The sequence below is a fragment of the Bombyx mandarina genome, chromosome 10 (genome assembly GCF_030267445.1).
Source record: "Bombyx mandarina strain Sakado chromosome 10, ASM3026744v2".
In the NCBI taxonomy this organism is placed as follows: Eukaryota; Metazoa; Arthropoda; class Insecta; order Lepidoptera; family Bombycidae; genus Bombyx; species Bombyx mandarina.
Window position 1 is genome coordinate 9123159 of NC_143217.1, and position 20834 is coordinate 9143992.

Sequence of the window (20834 nt, forward strand, 5' to 3'; positions counted from 1 at the left end):
CTTGCGTAAAACGCGTGCAGAGCAGCTTGCACGTCGTCTTCTTAGGCTTAACATAATTATCAACCTCAAGATTTTGATTCGGCCTTACGTTTTTATTTAACTGCAGGCATGTACATCTTGTATTGCCTTCATGTAAATATTTATTTTATGCTAGAGAAATCTCCATTAATAAGGTACGGTACTTAATACACTCTAGATAATTATTCTGAAATTTATTTCAAGCACAGGATTGTCTTGAATGTCAGGCAGGACGGTGTCAGAGATCAGCGACTATAAGCTCAAGCTGTAGATTTTTGATCAAAGAGTAAAGAATGCTTAGATTGACATTATGAAAAAACGTTCGAAAACAATAACTGATTGATATTACTTGTACTAAGTCGAAATTAAAAAGAATATTTGCATTATTTACATCAAACGCTGTTTGCGGGACCATTATTGCTTTGCACATAATACAAAACAGCAACGAGCTACCTAATTTTAATAAACTAATAGTTTACCATGAAATAATTCATAGAAGTAGAATGAATGTAATTTGAACGCATTTGTGATTTGAGGGTGTAAACATGTACTATCTGTCGAGTATGTAATTAGTTTAGCATTAGTTTTAATGGAAATAACTTTCTTCAAGACTGCGTTATAAAGTTTTTATGTTCGAGATAAATCATAAATGTGATATTAAAAATTACGTTAACTATAGAGATACAATTTTTAAATGGCTAGTGACAATGATAAAAGTTCGGATTACAACTTTGATGGTTCATTGAAGAACATTAATAAGAAGGGAAACAATGATAACTTTGGTAAGCAAACACCTGTATACTTGATTTCTGAAAATTTTATTGTTGTTATGGAATTTAGAACGTCTTTAACTCTTGTACTTAACCTGAAACCTTCAAAATGAAATAACTTTGAAACAAAATTTGCATTCAGCAGAACACAATATTACAAAACTTACTGTATGTATCGTTAGAATATGCATAAATAATATACCTTTATTAAATGCTATTGATTTACTATTGTTTAAATTAAAGCAAATCATTTTAATCAACCTACTAACGTTATAGTGAAGTATTGTACACACACACCACAGTGTTTTATATTGTTTAATATCCTTAAAAGGTTTTTCAATATCATCAAAAACAGCAATATAGCCTTTATTAATTTTCATTGATTTGGTTTTTAAGAATGTCACATTTAAACCATCAAAATTACTCTGTACTAAAATATAATACATGAAAGTAATAAGTTTTGTACAGTGAATAAATGTTCAATATTATAATGTGTGAAGTAATGCTTAACAAAAAAGAGATTAATGTTTAAGGTTAGCTGAAAACTTAAATCAACAAAAGCTAAACAAACAAAATATTAAAATATTTTTATACTTAATTGACCTGTAACACACAATGTCTATGTATTTATTTATATATTGGGCATAAAATACACATTACATGTTAAAAAGAAAAGATACACAATAAATAACAACTAGTAAAAAATTTGGCTTGTAACATAAGTAGTGCACACAACTAATCAGGACAAATGTGTTAAGTACACAATGTTCTTTACAATTATTACATAATGCATCTTACCTATTACCTGAATCCAGCAGTGGTATGTTTAGCTGCAGAACTGGATGGATATTTTAAGTTCTAAAAACCTATCATATTAATCAAAGTTAGTAAATATAAACTAGATGGCGTTGGTGGTCTCTACAAGGCCACAGGCACAATAGGTAACAACTCACATAAATCTAGTGGTTTTTTAACAAAGTTTCTGCTTTTTTTGTTTTTTATTGCTTAGATGCGTGGACGAGCTCACAGCCCTCATGGTGTTAAGTGGTCACTGGAGCCCATAGACATCTACTATGTAAATGCACCACCCACCTTGAGATATGAATTCCAAGGTCTCAGCATAGCTGCAACGGCTGCCCCACCCTTCAAACCGAAACGCATTACTGCTTCACGGCAGAAATACGCAGGGTCGTGGTACTTATCCGTAAGTTATAATTTTGCGGGTTTCATTTCTATTATATGATGTTATGCCTTTACCGTGGAAGTCAATCATGAACATTTGTTAAGTACGTATTTCATTAGAAAAATTGGTACCCGCCTGTGGAATTCGAACGCCGCCACAATCGCATCGCTCGATACGAATGCACCAGGCGTCTTGTTCTTTAGGCCACGACGATGTCAATATGTAGACAATATATGCTATATCTTTATAAACAATATATGCCAATCATATAAAATTAACAATACTCACCATTTACTGTTAAAATGATAGTAGTAGTTATAATTATTCATACTCATAGTGATCTCTCAATGAACCATAAATGAAGATGATCTTGAGAGAGAGAAGATTAAATGAGAGATGTCTTGTTGTTCCATGAAAGATGGGACAACAAGACCATCAAATGAAAATTATCTCATGTTCAGGGTGGATGACCGCATTCATGTTGTGATGTTTAAAGGTCACTTAATACCAGGGGTGCCAACTTCACCAATATAGTGAAATAACAAAATAATGCAATCGTATGATGACCGTATCTATTAAATTGAAGAAACATTCCCATCATATTAAATTGCAGTTAATATTAGCTATGTCATGTTTTACACAAATTAGATACTTCAAATATATTCAATGCTAATGTAACCAAAGTAATACTATAAGTAAAGTAACAAAGATTCTAGCCAATAGCCAATTTTAATTAAAACTACTGTAGAGATTATTCTCGCCTCTTTAATTGTCTTTGTATTATTTCAGATTTTACGAATTATTTAGCTTTCATGATCACAAATTACCTAATTTAATTATTATTCCGGACGGCCACCGCTCAGGTTTCGGCCACCACGTGTGATTTTTAGACTTCTTACTCGTTGAAACGTGGTGGCTCGAGTATTGCCGCAGTGGCTGTCGCGGAACGGGTGCTGGGATTGGTTCGAGGAAAATAACGAAGGCTTCAAGTATGGCGTTCACACGGTCCTCGTGGCTTGACCGGCGCAGGGCGTAGGAGCGAGTCTTTTCTTGTTCGGTTGGCGCTCTCCTCTTCTTCCGGAGAGGTCTTGACTCGTCGGCTCGCTGTCTCGAACTGAATTTGCAGCGAGGTAGGCCCCTTATTTATGGTCGCCCACACGCACTCGGCCAGCGCTATTATGAGTCCGAGCACGGTGGGCGTCTATTGTTCTCTCGGCCGCCTCGCTCGCCTATTGTTTTGCCTAGTCGCTCTATTAGTTGCCCGTATTGTGACTCGCTCCTGCGTTCCCACGCCAAATTAAAGACCACGAGGACCAATCTTTATTTTCAAACAAATATTTACAAATTACTTATTTCTATTTACATCGTTCTCTATTTATGTTAACCTATTTTTAACATATTATCTATTTATTTGTTACGGACATTTCTATTATTTTACAGCCAACCTATGACTATATTTTCTATTCTAACTATTTATCTATTAAATCTCGCTGTACTTTGCGAACATATCTCTATTTAACTATTTATCTATTAAACTATCAATGTTCGTCGCGAACAATATCTATTAAGCTGCATTTATTTATGTCCGTCGCGAACATCCTCCCGCCGTGCAGCGTCGTTCACGTCGCTGCATCCTCCTTGGTGAGCGGCGGGCATCGTGGGCAGCACGATGATCTTCTTTGCCGGGCGTCGCAGGATACCGCCGGCGGTGCGCACGTCGACCACTCGAGTGATGCCGTCGGCCCCCGGGTAAACCTCCTGGATGATCCCACGTGGCCAGGTGTTCCGTGGGAGCGTTCCGTCTGCTATTATCACGACGTCGCCTATCTTCAGGGCGGGCCCGCGGCTGTGGGGCTCCCGCCGGTTCTGCAGGTCGGGCAGGTACTCCCGGAGCCAGCGACTCCAGAACACATCTGCCAGACGTTGTGCTGCGCGCCAGTGTGCGCGCCCTATGAGGTCGGCGTCGTCAAATTTGCCCGGCACGGGGACTCGCGCCGGGCCTCCCAGCAGGAAGTGGTTCGGCGTCAGAGGGTCGGGATCGTCGGCGCTCACCGATACGTGAGTGAGAGGTCGGCTGTTCACGGTGAATTCTGCTTCAGCTAGCAGAGTGTGAAATGTTTCGGGCGTCGGGTGCCTCGGCTGTTCCGTGGCCGAGAGCGCGGCCTTTACCGCCCGCACCATTCTCTCCCAGGCGCCGCCCATGAAAGGCGCACCCGGTGGGATGAAGCGCCATTGTATAAGCCTTAGGCTCGCTTCATGCTCGGTCGCCTTGTCCAAAGCTTGGCGCAGCTCCTTGTTGGCACCCCGTAAATTGGTGCCGTTGTCGCTCCATATTTCCGTCGGAGCTCCCCGGCGCGCGATCATGCGCCGGAGTGCCATCACTGCTGAGTCCGTGCTGAGGCTCGCTGCCGGTTCTAAATGCACCGCACGCGTAGTGAGACATGTGAAGATGGCCACGTAGTGCTTCTGGGTGCTTCTGCCGGTGGTAACTTGATAGGGCCCGAAGTAATCGAGGCCCACGTATGTAAATGGTCGCCGATGGTGTGCCAGTCTGCTCGGTGGGTGATCGCCCGTGGCTGGACGCGGTGGTGTGTCCTTGCGGATACGACACGGAAGGCAGTTGTGGATTACGCTCCGTGTCACTGGGCGTAGGCGTAAGACCCAGTACGACTGTCGGCACTCGGCGATCGTAGCTTCGGTTCCGGCGTGGTGCATCTTTCTATGAATGAAGTCTATCATGAGTCTCGTTTCGCGTCGGGATCCGTCTAGCACGAGAGGCGAGGTGATGACGTCAGTTCCCTCTATGTTGCCGATGCGTCCGTTTATTCTCAATATCCCGTCCGTGTAAGTTACGGACAAGTTTCGCAGTCGGCTCGCTGGGGATACTTGTTTCCCTCGTTGGAGCGTCAAAATCTCTTCCTCGAAGGCCGCCCGCTGGCTCTGTTGCCAAATGAGCGTCTCGGCGCGTCGAAGCGTGTCGGCGTCTAAAGTCTTCCATTGAATGACTGCTTGCTCTGGCGTCCGCGGTGTGTTCAGCGGGGTCTTCGAAGTCGTCTTTTTTCTATTCTTCTCCCACGTCGGGTCCGAACGCGGGTTCCGTCTGGTCCTCTTGTAATGAGTGCGCTCGCGACTTCTGCGGCATAGGTCGACGAATTGCAGTATTCGCCCCGTTGTACGCAGGTACTTCTCCCACTTGGAGAAGCGTCTTGGGTCCGGGATCGCTTCGCCGAGGCTCTCTCTGCTCACGGCGAGCGTTGCACACTTCTCTTCGCCCGTCTCTTCTGCCCTTTTTGCAGTCCGTTGTACGGGCCAATCATCCGGATGCCGTCTTAGGTATTCCGGGCCTATGAACCAGCGGTGGTTTCTTTCAAAGCCGACGGGTAGTTCTCTAGTGGCGTCGTCGGCGACATTTTCCTTCGTGGGGACCCAGCGCCATTCCTCCACAGTGCTGTCCTCTTCTATCGCTGCAATGCGGTGAGCGACGAACGGTCGATACGACCTCGACCCCGTTCGTAGCCAGGTCAGTACGGTGGCGCTGTCTGTCCAGAACACTCTCGCGTCTGGTTTTCTGTCGTGTTCCTCTGTGACAGCCGCGGCCATGCGGCTGCCCATCACGGCAGCTTGTAGCTCGAGGCGCGGTATCGAGGTGAGTTTCAAGGGCGCGACTCGGGCTTTGGCGAGTACGAGGGAGGTCCTGATCTCCCCGTCGGGCATTTCGGCGCGCCAGTATAACGCGGCGGCGTAGGCGGACTCACTGGCGTCTACGTATGTGTGGAGCTGGAGGTTGGCGGCGTCTGAGTAGCCGGGATAGCAGCGCGGCACTGAGACGTCGCGCAGGCGTCTTAAGTGGTCGATCCACTCTCTCCACATCGCGCAGAGGTCTTCATCGAGGGGGGAGTCCCACGCCGTCCCTCGGCGCCACGTCTCTTGCAGGATCTTCTTCGCTCCGACAGTGACTGGTGATGCGATGCCTTGGGGATCGTAGACGGACATCATTATTCGCAGAGCCTGTCTCTTCGTAGGCGCGCTGCTCTCCAAGACTTCCTTTGGGATTCGCGCCATGTCCAGATTGAAGGCGAGGACGTCTTCAGCAGGTCTCCACACCAGGCCTAGTACTCGTTCTATTTCCGTTCCATCGGACAGCGTCACACTTGTAGGTGGGGCCTCGTCGGTCATGTGGCACCGTACCTCCTCGTTGTTCGAGGTCCATTTGCGTAACTCGAAATGGCCTTGCCGGTGTACTGCCCTCACCTCATTTGCGATCCTGATCGCGTCTTCGCTTGTCCGGTAACTTCCCAGGTAATCGTCCATATAGTGGTTGCGTACGATTGCGTCGGCGGCGTCCGGGTACTGCAGTCGGTACTTCTCCGCGTTGGCGTTCTTCACGTAGATGGCGGTCGCGGGTGAGCTTGTCGCGCCAAAGATTATAGATTTCATCCGGTACTCTGTAGGCTCCTGTGAAGGGTCCTCCCTCCACAAGTACCGGAGCGCGTCGCGGTCCTTGCTTCGGACGCCTATTTGCATGAACATCTCTGTGATGTCCGCTGAGACTGCGACGGCGTGCTGCCTGAAGCGCATCATCACTCCGGGCAGCGACTGCAGCAGGTCCGGGCCGGTGAGCAGGAAGTCGTTAAGGCTCTTCCCCCTGGTCTTCGCAGCGGCATCGTGCACGATGCGAATCTTGTCCGGCTTCATGGGATGTGTTACGCCGAAGTGTGGCAGGTACCAGGTTCGGTCCTTCGTCCCCGTTGACGGAGCTACTTCGGCGTATCCTTTCGCTACCAGTGCGTCCATTTGTTGCTTGTAGCGCTCTTTCAAATTTGGATCCTTCTCCAGTTTCTTCTCTACGGACGTCAGGCGATTCAGCGCGGCTTCAAAATTGTTGGGCATCTTCAGGCCCTCCTCACGCCACAGCAGTGCGGTCTCGTAGCGGCCGTCGGGTCGCTGTTGAGTGGTCTCTCGCAGGATCTTCAGCGCGCGCTCGTCTGGGTCGTTCTTCGGCGTCTTGGCGGCGACGGTGAGTCCCTCGATCGCGAAGTAGTGCCTGAGGGCTTCGTCCATGTTCGCGTCGGCCGTCGTCGCGTGTGCCACGAAGTTGACGCGCTGTCTCTTGCCTCCCGGGTGTGCTCCGTGCACGACCCACCCGAGCGGAGTACGAGACGCCACTAGTTGATCGCGTCGTCCCGTCCGCATCTCCTCCGTCACCAGCAGGTGCCAGTTGTCTTGGCCGATCAGGATCTTCGGCGAGGCGTAGCTCGTTTTGAAGTGATGCCGGAGGTCGGTGAGGTGATGGCACGACGCGAGGACTTCGACGTTCAGTCGCTGTGGTGTTAATTTTAAGCCGTTGACTGTCCGTAGATTCAGTTCTTGCGGTTCCCCCGTGCGTCCGCATAGCTTCAGCGGGACGCGTCGTGAGCGTGTTGCGTCTATCTTATTGTCGCCGATGGCAGTGATGAAGAGGGGTTCGATCGGTCCTTTGGCGCCCACTCGTCTCGCGAAGTCTTCGTCAATCAGCGAGATCGTTGACCCGTCGTCCAGCAGGGCCCATGTATCTGCTTCTCCCGCCGGTCCGATGACAGTAATTGGCGCCATCTTTAGGTAGGCTGTCGCACTCCTTGCGGCCCACGTCGAGGTGACCGCCTCTTCTTTTTCCTTCGGCTTCTGCCATGCTGGTTTCTTATGCAACAGCTCGTGGTGCGTGCGTTCACAGCTGTCGACGCCGCACTTCTTCTTTTTACACGCGTGTCCCCGGGACCGGAACCGTAGGCACCGGAAACACAAATTTTCGCGCTTCGCCGTATCCCAGCGCTCGCTGACGGCTGCTCTCTTGAATTCGGGACAATCTTGTGGGATGTGCCCCGGCTTCTGACATGCTACGCATTTCCTCTCTTCCTTCGCTAGCGTGGTGTGCGTCCTCTGGGGCATGTTCACCATCTTCCGCCGACCGCTGGTGTTCTCCACTCTCGTCTCTTGTTCCGGCTGTGCGTATGGGCTGCACAGGTCCGCCTCGCGCTGTAAGAAGCGCGACAGCTTGACGAGGTCCGGTTCTCCCGCCGGTTGAGTCGCTGAGAATTCGAACCAGCGGTGGCGTAGAGTGGACGGCAGTTTCTCTGATGTGATGTTGGTGAGCTCCGGGTTGTACATATAATGTACGCGGTCGAGGGCCCTCAGAGCGGCGACGACGTTGTTCACCTTATTCGCGAATACGCAGATGTCCCTCGGTGTGTCCGTGCAGCGTGGCAGCGCGCGCAGTCGTTCCAGCTCCGTTGCGGCGATTGCTTCTGGACGTCCGAAGCGCGATTCTAGAGTCCGCATGATCTCGGCGGGCTCGGTGTAATGCAGCAACAAGTTTTCGACCGCTTCTCTTGCTCTTCCTCTCAACGTACGCCGAAGTCTCGCAGTATTCTCTGCGGCGCTGAAGCTGTCCGCTGATTCGGCGTAGGCGACCTTGAAGGAGAGCCATTCTTGGTGCGATCCACTGTACACTGGAAGCTCCCCGTAGTACCGATGCGATGGTCCGGGCCTGGCTTGGCGGGCGGCCGTCGCGATGGCAGCTGCTAGTTCGGCGATGTCGCTCTTCGGTGCGACAGGTACGGCAATCGGTGCCGCGGCAGGGGCCGGTAGCTTCAGCTGTTCTATTGGTGCGGGAAGTTCCAGTTGCGGTTGCTCGATGGTGGCTGGTGATCCATGTGTTGGCTGCATTACTCTTTCTTCGACTCCGTGTAGCGCGATCGATTGTTGTTGACTGAGCCATGTATCGATGCGCTGTGATTGCTCGTTCTCGTCCTCCGTGAGTGTTGTGCGCGCATCTTCCTCCTCTTCAACGAGCGCTTCGGCTTCTAATGTTGAGATGCGGGCGGCGGCGAGCTCTGCTTGGAGTCGGGCTTGTTCTTCCTTGGCGCGGAGATGCTCTTCTTTGAGGCGCGCCATAAGCAACAGCCGTTGTGACTGTTGACTCGACTTTCTTGAAGATCCTCGTACTGGTGGCGCCATCCCGTCGCGGAGTGTGGAGCCTTCTTCTGTCGTCGAGATTTTGGCAGCGGCGTCCGTGATGTGGGACCCGTGTACAATTGGATTGGCCGTGAGCGCTGACTCTTTTCTGTTCTGGCTCGCGGATACGACGCTCTTCGTTGCTGCGTCGCCTGAAGTTGTTGCCGGTGTCGCGGTGCTGGGAGGTCTGACCACTCGACGACAGACCCCGCTGTTCGGTCCCGTTGGCGACGCCGGCGAGTATTGCGTAGGCAATATTTGGCGGGAGGGGGGCATCGCTTGTGAGCCCCGCGGCACTCCCGGACACTTTTCCACTTGGGAGGAGGGTGCCGCCATCGGTGGCGGTCCCTGCGTCACTCCCGAACGCGGCGCGGTTGACTGGGAGGAGGTTGCCGCCAACGGTGGCGGTCCCTGCGTCACTCCCGAACGCGGCGCGGCCGTCACAGCTCGTTGCTGTGCGTCTTGCGATGTTGAGCCCGAGACAGCTTCGTTGCCGGGCCGGTCAAGGCGCGACGACCTCATCTTCTCGGACCGTGTGAGCACCATTTCTTCAATCTTCAATCTTCAATTTTCTTCGATCTTCCTCAAATGGATCCGGCTCGAAGGACCAATATTCCGGACGGCCACCGCTCAGGTTTCGGCCACCACGTGTGATTTTTAGACTTCTTACTCGTTGAAACGTGGTGGCTCGAGTATTGCCGCAGTGGCTGTCGCGGAACGGGTGCTGGGATTGGTTCGAGGAAAATAACGAAGGCTTCAAGTATGGCGTTCACACGGTCCTCGTGGCTTGACCGGCGCAGGGCGTAGGAGCGAGTCTTTTCTTGTTCGGTTGGCGCTCTCCTCTTCTTCCGGAGAGGTCTTGACTCGTCGGCTCGCTGTCTCGAACTGAATTTGCAGCGAGGTAGGCCCCTTATTTATGGTCGCCCACACGCACTCGGCCAGCGCTATTATGAGTCCGAGCACGGTGGGCGTCTATTGTTCTCTCGGCCGCCTCGCTCGCCTATTGTTTTGCCTAGTCGCTCTATTAGTTGCCCGTATTGTGACTCGCTCCTGCGTTCCCACGCCAAATTAAAGACCACGAGGACCAATCTTTATTTTCAAACAAATATTTACAAATTACTTATTTCTATTTACATCGTTCTCTATTTATGTTAACCTATTTTTAACATATTATCTATTTATTTGTTACGGACATTTCTATTATTTTACAGCCAACCTATGACTATATTTTCTATTCTAACTATTTATCTATTAAATCTCGCTGTACTTTGCGAACATATCTCTATTTAACTATTTATCTATTAAACTATCAATGTTCGTCGCGAACAATATCTATTAAGCTGCATTTATTTATGTCCGTCGCGAACAATTATTAATGTTTAGTTCGAAAACCACCCTAAGCACGAGACTATGTTGAGGGGTAAATTTGAACGAGGGGTTTGGACCAGTCTTCAAATATTTTTGCTAATCTAAAAACCCAATATCATTTAATTGTTCAATAAACAATTAAATAATATTATTTGTGAACAAATAACTAGGTATTGGCTATTGGCTTGTCTCGTATAATTCTTTCTATTGACAGCCTTTGTAGTCTATAGCCAATGACTAGAGGTCGGAGTAGGTAGATTGATTTTTTATTGATTTAAGGTCGTTGACATCAAACGTAGAGGATAATATGGATATACCTCCAAAATACCGAAACTTCATATTTATTGTGATATTTGTTCCAGAATTTTGAAATTAGCATGAATCTGTGTTTTAGGTGAAAAACGTATTAATAATATTAATCTACGCTACCAGTGCTAGCTAATGGTGAAAAAAATCAGTATATTATTTTATACAAAAACACCTTAGAATAGTTATACCGTATTTTGTCCCTTTTTGTTGAATTAGAAATGACGCTTGTCAGTATGAGACAAAACTTAGACAGGGCTTTTTGTTACTTTATCTCATAAGTATGGAAATTGTATCCGATGAGGATCAAAAATATTTCTTTTTAATTAAAAAAAATCATTACGGATAAAATGGCAAACCCATATCATAATATCTGGACGCAAGTATATAAAATCAATCTACCTACTCCGACCACTGCCAATGACACTTTCACCTTTGTTCTAAAGGTATTATTATGATGAGTTCTACGATGAACTGATGGGCTGGTAACATCGCCTCGCCCGCCTCTTCACTATTTTGTCATCGTACTGCTTGACGCCTGACGCCAAGTATTTTCTATTATTTTCACTTGATACTACTGTGTACAGTGACTTCTAGTGGCTTGCGATCTTGCTGGACAAGAGAGGAACTGCCAGTAACCTTTAAAGTTGCCTAAATAATCCGAGCAACTTTTTGCAGTCTGAAGTAATAGTTTCTCCTTAATTCCTTTAGATGACAACACTATTCGTGGCAAATTCACTTGATATGTTAATTTTTTGAATAATTTTGAGGGACGAATACTAAATGCATTTCTTTGCCTCTTTTCTTATTGTTGAGCCTGTAGACATTACTACGTGAATTCTATCCACCTTGGCCCTTGAGCTCAAAAGTCTCCGATATGTGGTATAATAATATTTTTTGACAAGATTGTTTCAATTTTTTAAATGGAATTTTGATAAAGTATCTGGAGTTATTTTATCAATCGGTATTCATTCGAAACTTTTAATCGGAGTTAAAATTTATCAATTTACGCATGACTTTATAAATTTTAACTCGTAGAATTCACCCAAGCGCCCCTGTAAATATTCTAAATTACGTTTTATTCAGCTTTAATAAAAGCGTACACATGATTAGAAAGTGTATGCTATAACTAATAACTAAACTTATAATTAAACGTATAACTAAAGTTTTTGTGCTATCCATTGAATATGTTGTACATATATAAAATAATTGATATTCAGAAGATATTAAAAAGCTATTTCTATAAAAAAAGTTAATGCTTCACATGACACAATGATAGACTTGATTGTATTAGCAAAATACGTATAAACGTACGTAATAGTAGCGTAATAGTAAAAACGTATGGACTTTACGTCAAAAATAAATATCCTTTGTTAAACAGATGTTATCACCTAGTCTTAACCAGATTTATATTTTGTTAGTAAAAATATTTTTTGCCTACATAAATATTGTTAAAATCTCTTTTAAATTTTTTTTATATAAATTTATAAGAACAATGCTCAATTTTAGCCCCAAGCGAATATTGGCAACAATGATTCGGCATTATGTAATGTCAATGTCATATATGGCCCAACGTCAAATTTGATTTTGAGTCTGATTGCAGTCCTTTAGAACTAGTATTGTTGTTTTTCTAATTTTTTATGTTATATTGGTAGTATTTGGTAGGTATAATAATAGAATCCTCCTTGGTATTGAAAAAATACTAAAATTATCATCAATTTGGCACATTATACCCAAAATATAAAATCATTTATTTGTACTAATACCTAACGTAGTGATTATATACTCTTTGCTAATACCAAACAGATACCGAAGTAAACGGAAGCTTAATGATGGATTTAATGATTGAAGAAAGTACTACTGAGAAAGTGCCGAAATTATTGGAAAATATAATTAAAAGTATTCTAGAAAGGAAAAAATCTAAACCAATTGAGAAAATAGACATTTTGTGTGGATTATTAACAGCAATGTTGATTGAGAATAATTTAATTCATTTAAACGATAGTGGCGGTACTAAAGACAATATTCCTCCTGAAAATTATCATTGTGAACTGTTTTTTAAATCTGCGGATGGTCCAAATGAAACTTGCTTTGCTATGCGTGGTTTTCAAAACATACCCATTACAGTTGTTATGACACCTTTAGGGGACACAGCCATTATAAATGCTATCCTCAAAAGCTTAAAAATGGAGACCCATTCTACATGTTTACGTATCACTCAATATGTTGTATCAAGTACTGTAGAAAATGTTCCATCTATGTTTCGTGACTTAAAAAATTTTGCTCATACTGTTAAGAATAATATTATATCTCCCGTAAAGAGCAGCATTCTTAAATATTATGGTTACCCTAGTGCAAGCTTAGTGGGAATACCAGAAGAAATTTTATGGAAGATATTGTTGAATTTACCAGTTGAGGACATTTTAAGTCTCTGCAAAACGTGTAATGCACTAAAAACAATGATAGATGACAATTGTTTATGGCATGAATTGTATAAAAGAGACTATAAAAAAGATCCACAGCTAGAAAATAAAGATTGGAAGAAACAGTATGTAGAAAAATATATTTATGAATGTAATCATAGAGCACAGGTTGTGCGTCAAATGTCAGAAACTGTTCACGATTATAGGGACTATCCCCATGTTCTTGGATATGTAAATAATCCCTTGTGGGATACAATATAAATTAATAGAATGATGCTAGATTATTACATCAGTTCAAAAATAAATCTTCTAAATGGAAATAAATACAACAAAATGCTTTTTTTTTATTTCTTCACTTTTTACTTTATTACATCAAATGCATAATAAGTACTATACAAATAAATGTTATCCTGAAGATAAATTATAAAAATACAACTAATATATTATATAATTTGATGAATAGAACACAATGTTACGGCTTAGCTAACATTACCAAGCAAGCAAAATTTACTTTAGTTTTACCACAGACAAAAATAAATGAATAATATGTATCGTAAAGATTTTCAGATGCTTCCATAAAAAGATAAACACTATGCTAAATAATTTATTTATTTTCATTGCTTAGATGGGTGGATTAGCTCACAGCCCACCTGGTGTTAAGTGGTTACTGGAGCCCATGGACATCTACAACGTAAATGCGCTACCCACCTTGAAATATAAGTTCTAAGGTCTCAGTATAGTTACAATGTCTGCCCCACCCTTTAAACCGAAATGCATTACTGTTTCACAGCAGAAATAGGTGGGGTGGTGGTACCTACCTGTGCGGACTCACAAGAGGTCCTACCACCAGTAATTTATAGTATTACAATAGTATTACGACTTCATTTTAAATAAAAACTAATGTGCTTGAATATTTGCTTGAACTATATTTTTATAAAATATAGTTGCATTGAAAGTCATAGAAAGAAAAAGGTTTATTTTTTAAATTACTCAAAATTGTGTCGATTAAACAAAATTTTGCCCTTTGTATTATAGATTTTATTTAATTTTGTAGTAAAAAAATGTTAAGAGACAGAATACATAGCCCAGATTTAACCTTGATAAAAAATATCAAATGAATGATAAAAAATGAAATGAGGAGTTGACAACACAAGAATGTTACTGTCCAATTTGAAACATGATTTCCAAGTCTCGTGTGTATTGCATGATGGATTTTTTATTAGTATTACTTAAAACGTACATGGATTCTATACTAGCCTAGATGAGCCAAAAAGTTACAGTCTAGTAGAGGTTACATGGTAATTAAATGTACGTCATATATTTGATCTCCAATTTTAATGGTTATTAGTGATTACTTATTAATTAAATTTTAGAACTCCTCGAGAATAGTATACCTTAGATTAAAATCAGTGAGAGTAAATCAAAGTAGTAATACTTAAGTGGAAGTATTCTGTAGAAAATACGACTACTAGATATTACTATCATTTGCTAATTTAAGGATCGTCTCGCTCAAATCCTTTAAGTTACATTAAAGCTTAGCACACGTCTATTATTTTTCCAACTAAGGACGTAAGTTTTTTTTTTCTATAATTTGTTTACATTTTCATTTCGTTTTATTTAGATGAAGATGAGGAAAAAGCTTTCAAAATGGCACCTGTTGGAAAAGGCGGTCGACATTTATCAATACCTTTTGACTCGACTATGACGAATGGCGATCTGGGTGAGTAGATATAACCTAGTCAGTTACCTATCGTGAATCAACGCCACGAACATGAAACGCCCTTGTAAGAAACCAATGTTAAAACTATAGAAGAATGAAGTGTTTCAATCACAAGTCAGGATTCGAAATGAAACAAAAACTCCGAAATTTACTCAGTCAGCTGGATGATCTTAGATCAAACTGGCCCAACCTAGGCGTACTGATTGATGGCTACTGAATTTGGAAGAATGTCGATAGATCACGCGGAGGAATCGAAATTTTGCTAAATTTGGTATTGAAAATAGAGGCATCCGTATGTAACTATGTGATGGGTTGGGAAAAAAGTTTCTTCGCATTTTTTAAGAAAATTCACAACATTTTTTAATATAGTTTACTTATATTTAACTAAAGTATATAGGTACCATTTTGTTCGATAATTTTTTGCCATCTTGATCATGATCCCATTGCTATAGAAATTTTGGGGCTTCTCATCAATATACCGCAACAATTGGCTTTGGCAATCCGCTCGTGATGTTAACGTGACACTGCCTAAAGAATTCTGAAGAGACCGAAACAGGTGGAAATCTGAAGATGCAAGGTCAGGACTATACGGCGGGTGCATTAACACCTCTCAGCCAAGCTCTCTTAATTTTTGCTGAGTGGGTAAAGATGTGTGAGGTCTAGCGTTATTATGTAGAAAAACCACACCCCTTCTGTTGATTAATTCCGGTCGCTTTCTCTCAACTTCTTTCTTTAATCTCATCGGTTGTTCGCAGTAGAGTTCAGAATCGATGGTCCTGCCTGGTGATAACAGCTTAAAATGAACATCCGCCACAGTCTCTGAAGCCTGACTGACCTTTGACCACGACCTTTTTCGCAAGTTCTTGTCGTACGTGATCCAATTTTCATCACCAGTTATCAGCTTCTTCAAAAATGGTTCGGTTTCATTACGTCGCAATAATGAATCACAAATGAGTATACGGTTCATTAGGATTCTTTCAGTGAGCTCGTGAGGTACCCAAATATCGAGGTTTTTTGTGTACCCAGTTTTTTTCAAAAGCGCCAAAACTGCTTTGTGGTCAATTCCACGTTCTTCAGCTACGTCGTAACTACTGATATGCCGATCTTGTTCTACTTCTTCAAAAATTACATCCATTTTATCCGTAATAGGGCGGCCAAAGTGACCTGCATCTTTGACATCAAAATTTCCGGATTGAAAACGCTCAAACTAAATTTGTGCTACTCTCACAGACACTGCACTAGGTCCACAAACATCGCACATTTTTTTCGCGGCTGGCTTTGCATTTTTACCTTTTTTGTAGCAACTTTTTAAAATGTATCGAATTTCATCTTGACAGTACGAAAATAAATAAAAATCACACATTTTCCTAATTTGAGTTTGGAATTATCTTCTTTAAAATTTAAACTTTTAATGATACCAAAACCAGCCAGCTACAAATAGCCAGAGGTTTTATTACAAGTTCATACTATAATGCGAAAAGACTTTTCTCCAACCTATTATAAGACAAATGAGGGTCTTTATGCTGCACAGACGAATATTAGACGAATATTTAACTGGTGGTAGGACCTCTTGTGAGTCCGCGCGGGTAGGTACCACCGCCTTGCCTATTTCTGCCGTGAAGCAGTAATGCGTTTCGGTTTGAAGGGTGGGGCAGCCGTTGTGACTATACTGAGACCTTAGAACTATATCTCAAGGTGTGTGGCGCATTTACGTTGTAGATGTCTATGGGCTCCAGTAACCACTTAACATCAGGTGGGCTGTGAGCTCGTCCACACAGCTATGCAATAAAAAAAAAAATTTACGTTGTAGATGTTTATGGGCTCCAGTAACCACACACACATCTAAGCAATAAAAAATAAACACATCTAAGCAATAAAAAATAAACACATCTAAGCAATAAAAAATAAAGAAAAAAAATGTAAATGAAAATAAATAGTGGAAAAATAGGATAGGATAGAAGTAAAACTTTACAGCAGAACTGTTGCACAAAATATTGTGGATTCGAAATCAAAATCGCAACACCCGAAGAGATTTGTGTCAAGAGCTTCTATTTATAATTGAAGATAATTGGATTACTTAATTCTTGCGAAGATGTTGTTTCTATACAACACCTGTTTGTGCAAGGTAGGGTAGAAGCACCATGATCGCTGTGCCAAATGCGTATCGTCGTCGTAGTAAGGTTGAATAATAGGAGTTCGTAAAAAAGAATCTAGAATAATCAAGGTCTAAACCAAATATCTATAAAATATTTCTTAAAATACGGAAACTCATAGTAAGTGAGCGTGAAAGCCAATTGATTTATATCTTTTATGTTACGAAATCTATTTGAACTTTTATTACAATTTAAAAACAATGGAATAAAATAAATAAGTTCTTGCACATTAAGTATATTAAGTATCTACAAAATATACATGCGTCTATAAACTATAATATTAGGACGATGAGCCTAGCTCCACGCCGGGTTTAACTATATGTAAGGATGAGGGATGCGCGTATGAGATGCGCCGTGCAGCCTCCGCTTGTTCTCGCCTCTGTGGCGCCGCCATCGGCAACTTTTCGTGAGTTGAGTTAGACGCGACGTCGATTGTGCTACATAGATGTAGGGTTTTGTGCTGTGCTTCTGTGCTGATGGGTTCTAAGAGGTGAATTGCCGTGGAGGGCCCACGGGCGCTGCGTGAAAAGCCGCCGTGGCGGTGCTACGGACCGATGCTTACACACAGTCGTTCTGATGGAGACTTCCCCGTCTATACCAGAGGTGAGGTTATAATTCTATTTTTAGCCATTTCATGGAATATGATGCCTTTGGATTGTTGTTACACTTTAATTAGTTTATTTGTAAACGAATGCATTTTTTTCTTTTAGAAATACACAAGTAGTTTCTTTGGAATTGTAATAAATAACTGCATCTTTTTGAAAACAGGAAATAAGCCATTATTTCCTACTGTACATGGCTATAAAAAAATATAAGACCTAAATTCAACCATTTTTATTTTATCTTAAGTTCAATTAGGATCATACATATAATACTCTCTTTTGTACAGACTTTAGTATTAAAATTTTAACGCAACTTCTTTTTTTCAATGTATAATAAATCATTAAGAAACAAACAAACTAGATGTTTATGCTATAAAATATGTGAATATTCGAATTATGATTTAATATTATCGAAATCTATGATACAGATTTGATGAACGTGCTTTCATCTACTTATATTCGTTGTGGATAGCGCCGGGACGTCGGATAGCCCAAGTGGGATAAATAAATCAATAACTAGATAGGATGATGCGCTGTTTAGTACGTGCAGTTATATTCCTAAAAACGGAACGCATTTTGTGCAGTTACATTAATTTAAGTTCAAGTTTATGTCAATGTGTGTGTTTGAATCCATTTTTTGTTTTGTTTTGTGAACGATACGATTCTGATACAGAGAAAATAACACTATCATAAATTCGTTTCAGGCTTCGTTGCCTATATTATACGCTACACAGACTTTTGCATGAAAACATGGTCGGCTAATTTTCTAGGACAACAGGCATCTATAAATAAATTATAAAGGCTAACACGCCTAAGATCACAACGTTCGCTCCGTCAATCGCATTAGTTCAATTAAGTGGAATTAAAGCGTTTTTTCCCTTTTTTTTATTTCGCTAGGTAGACAAGCTCACGGCCCATCTGGTGTTAAGTGCTTACTGGGATATACCTGTCATAACTTGAATGCGTGTCACCCACCTTACGACATGAAGTCGCAAACTAAATTGTATTGTATAACAGTTCTCCTAATCTGCAAATAAATGATTCGCGGCACATTTGATTTAAAATGGTGGAACTATTTGTGCGGACTCACAATCAAGCTTTTTGATGTTAACCGCGTTTGAGATTTTGACATCTTTTACTCTTTGTAGTGATCAATGAAAGTGATGTTTAAATTGTACGTTTGTTTTGTTACTTGTTTGTGTTTGTTTATTTGTCTCTGCGGTCATGCTTCGTGATTCCAATTAAGTTAAAACTTAGCACGGTTCTTTTTGACACTGCACAGAAACTTTCAAATTTCGACTGTACTAATAAGAAATGGGTATATTCATTTACCACCACAGCTTCAGCTGCGTATACACTTATTATCGCGTGGGCGTAGTATCCAGCAGTGGAACGATAACCGATATTTTTTCTCAGGTTTCAAACAATTTTTACACTGAATTACGTCAAAAAATGGGTTCAGTAGTACGGTCGTGAAAACTTAACGGACAATTACTTTCGTATTAGTTAATAACACTATTTATATTTAAACATATCATTATATATGTATCTATTTTAATTTTTAAAAATATTTATACATTCTGTTTAGCGTAAGCCTACATTATGTTACACACAACGAATTTTAAAACTGCACAGAAATCGTTGGACAGCATCAAATTGGGCACTTTTACCAAATAAATCGAAGTCTTAGATGCTTTAAAATTACTATTTTGTTATGCTTCAAACCGAAACACTTGATTGCTCCGCCATACTGGGTTTACATCACCTCGTAGAAATTCGACGTAAGGTACACACATATTTTTTATATTTTGTAACTGCAAAACAGAAAACATCACATCGGATGTTATTTTCATGAATTTATAATTAAAGTTGTGAATTGATAGTTCTTTATTAAATGTAAAATACTTATTGTGTATGGTGTGCTGTGGGTTTTGTTAAGAATATATAACACTTGCATCACCTGCATCCTTTCGACTCAATTCGTTATAAATAAATTTGCAAACAGCGACAGATTGGAACTGACCTGTTTATCAAATTTCGCTTTTAATCTTAAATGAAAAATTTCAGTATTTTTTCGTACCTAAATGAATTTAAATGTTACAACATATAAAATCTAAATGTGAATATGAATATTACACCACACGAATATGTTAAAAGTCGAAATTAAGTGGGAACTTTGTGTATCGTTTCAAAAGCGTGATTCCAGCTATTTATAAATACTTAAGATAAGAAAAAAATCCCGTTTCAAATTGATATCGTGATAGTCAATTCAAAATATTATTTTATAAAGGTTGAAGAGCGGCAAGCATAATTTTTAAACCATTTTAGCTCATACAAATCTTTTTTTGACTTTCCGTTTTTAAAACTCGAGACATTATTAAAGAAGCTGGTTATACTTTCGACCATCTTTCGCGCTTCCTAATGCGTTGAAATAACTAGACATACTTTGAGACGACCCACGAACGGATTAAATTTTTACATTTTGATAACATGGGAAGGGTCAGTCTAGCTGTGTGCCATCGATCGAATCGAGTATTCGGAGCCAGTTCTCGCCATTGCAGTTAGCCTCATAATACACCCCATTTTAACGTGTCTCTTACATTGACTACTCTACTGACTCTATTGCATGGTGGGATCGAGCATTGTCATGTTGCTAATTCACTTTATCTCACCTCTCCCCGTACTGGGACCTTTGTCATTCAAATGATCCGCTTAAACGAATAAATTACTTTTGGTAATGATAGCCTGATCGTCTCAGTCTGTTTTAATAACCTTAACACTGCGCCGAGTTGGTTTTAGCAAATACAAGCAGACTTTGTAGCTATGTATATTCGGCTTGGCCAATGACAGTAGATTGTGGTTGGGAAATCCCTATGATTTTCCGCACTCAACGCTATCATAATGAAGTCATTTTTCGGCCTCAATCGTAATGTGATAAAGAAATACTTCCCATTTTTACTTATCAAGCAACTATTCAAGCAAACAAATCCTTTCAACATTTTTCAGTTTCAAGTGGTACAGCCTTCCAATTTCTTTGCTTCTGAATAATTCCTATGACTTTGAGGCATTTGAAATTCTTTATTTAGCTACTTCCAAAGACCATGCTAATATTTCTTTACTTTAAAACGAGTCTCGATCAACGAATGTTTCAAATTTTGCAACTCTGTAAACATTCTCTTGTCCACTCCAATGGCTTTCCAACCTCATAATCACTGTTCTTGAAAAAATTAAGCCACTCACTCACCACGACACGCATTTGAGAGCATTCGATGAGTCTTAGTTATAAAATTAAAACTTCCTG

The 20834-nt window shown here is 41.7% G+C and overlaps 3 protein-coding genes across 10 annotated transcripts in view; 2 read left to right on the top strand and 1 right to left on the bottom strand.

The window, feature by feature from the left end:
• Positions 1-314: 314 nt before the first annotated feature.
• Positions 315-20834, top strand: part of LOC114244325 (phosphatase and actin regulator 2) — a 69038-nt gene continuing 48518 nt past the window's right edge. For 4 of the 8 annotated variants that reach the window (XM_028176082.2, XM_028176083.2, XM_028176085.2 and 1 more), the window contains exons 1-2: positions 315-800; positions 14680-14778. In XM_028176082.2, coding sequence (XP_028031883.2) covers positions 713-800; positions 14680-14778 — 187 coding nt within the window. In that variant the 5' untranslated portion in view covers positions 315-712. Of the gene's footprint in view, positions 801-12206; positions 12297-14679; positions 14779-17347; positions 17535-20834 lie in introns of those variants that run through there. The other 4 variants (XM_089730611.1, XM_089730613.1, XM_089730610.1 and 1 more) reach the window with 3 other exon arrangements.
• Positions 6734-10328, bottom strand: LOC149502213 (uncharacterized). Its single transcript, XM_089730604.1, is given in 2 exon segments — positions 6734-6978; positions 6981-10328. Coding segments are annotated over 2 exon segments (2631 nt in total). The 5' UTR covers positions 9508-10328; the 3' UTR covers positions 6734-6874.
• Positions 12223-13392, top strand: LOC114244326 (uncharacterized). The gene is made up of 2 exons (XM_089730616.1): positions 12223-12296; positions 12442-13392. Exon 2 carries the CDS (start codon positions 12465-12467, stop codon positions 13317-13319), a length of 855 nt encoding a protein of 284 aa, XP_089586742.1. The 5' UTR covers positions 12223-12296; positions 12442-12464; the 3' UTR covers positions 13320-13392.

Bases quoted from the DNA above. Each gene is read 5' to 3' on its own strand.
- LOC114244326 (XM_089730616.1), top strand. From the start codon at position 12,465: ATGATGGATTTAATGATTGAAGAAAGTACTACTGAGAAAGTGCCGAAA.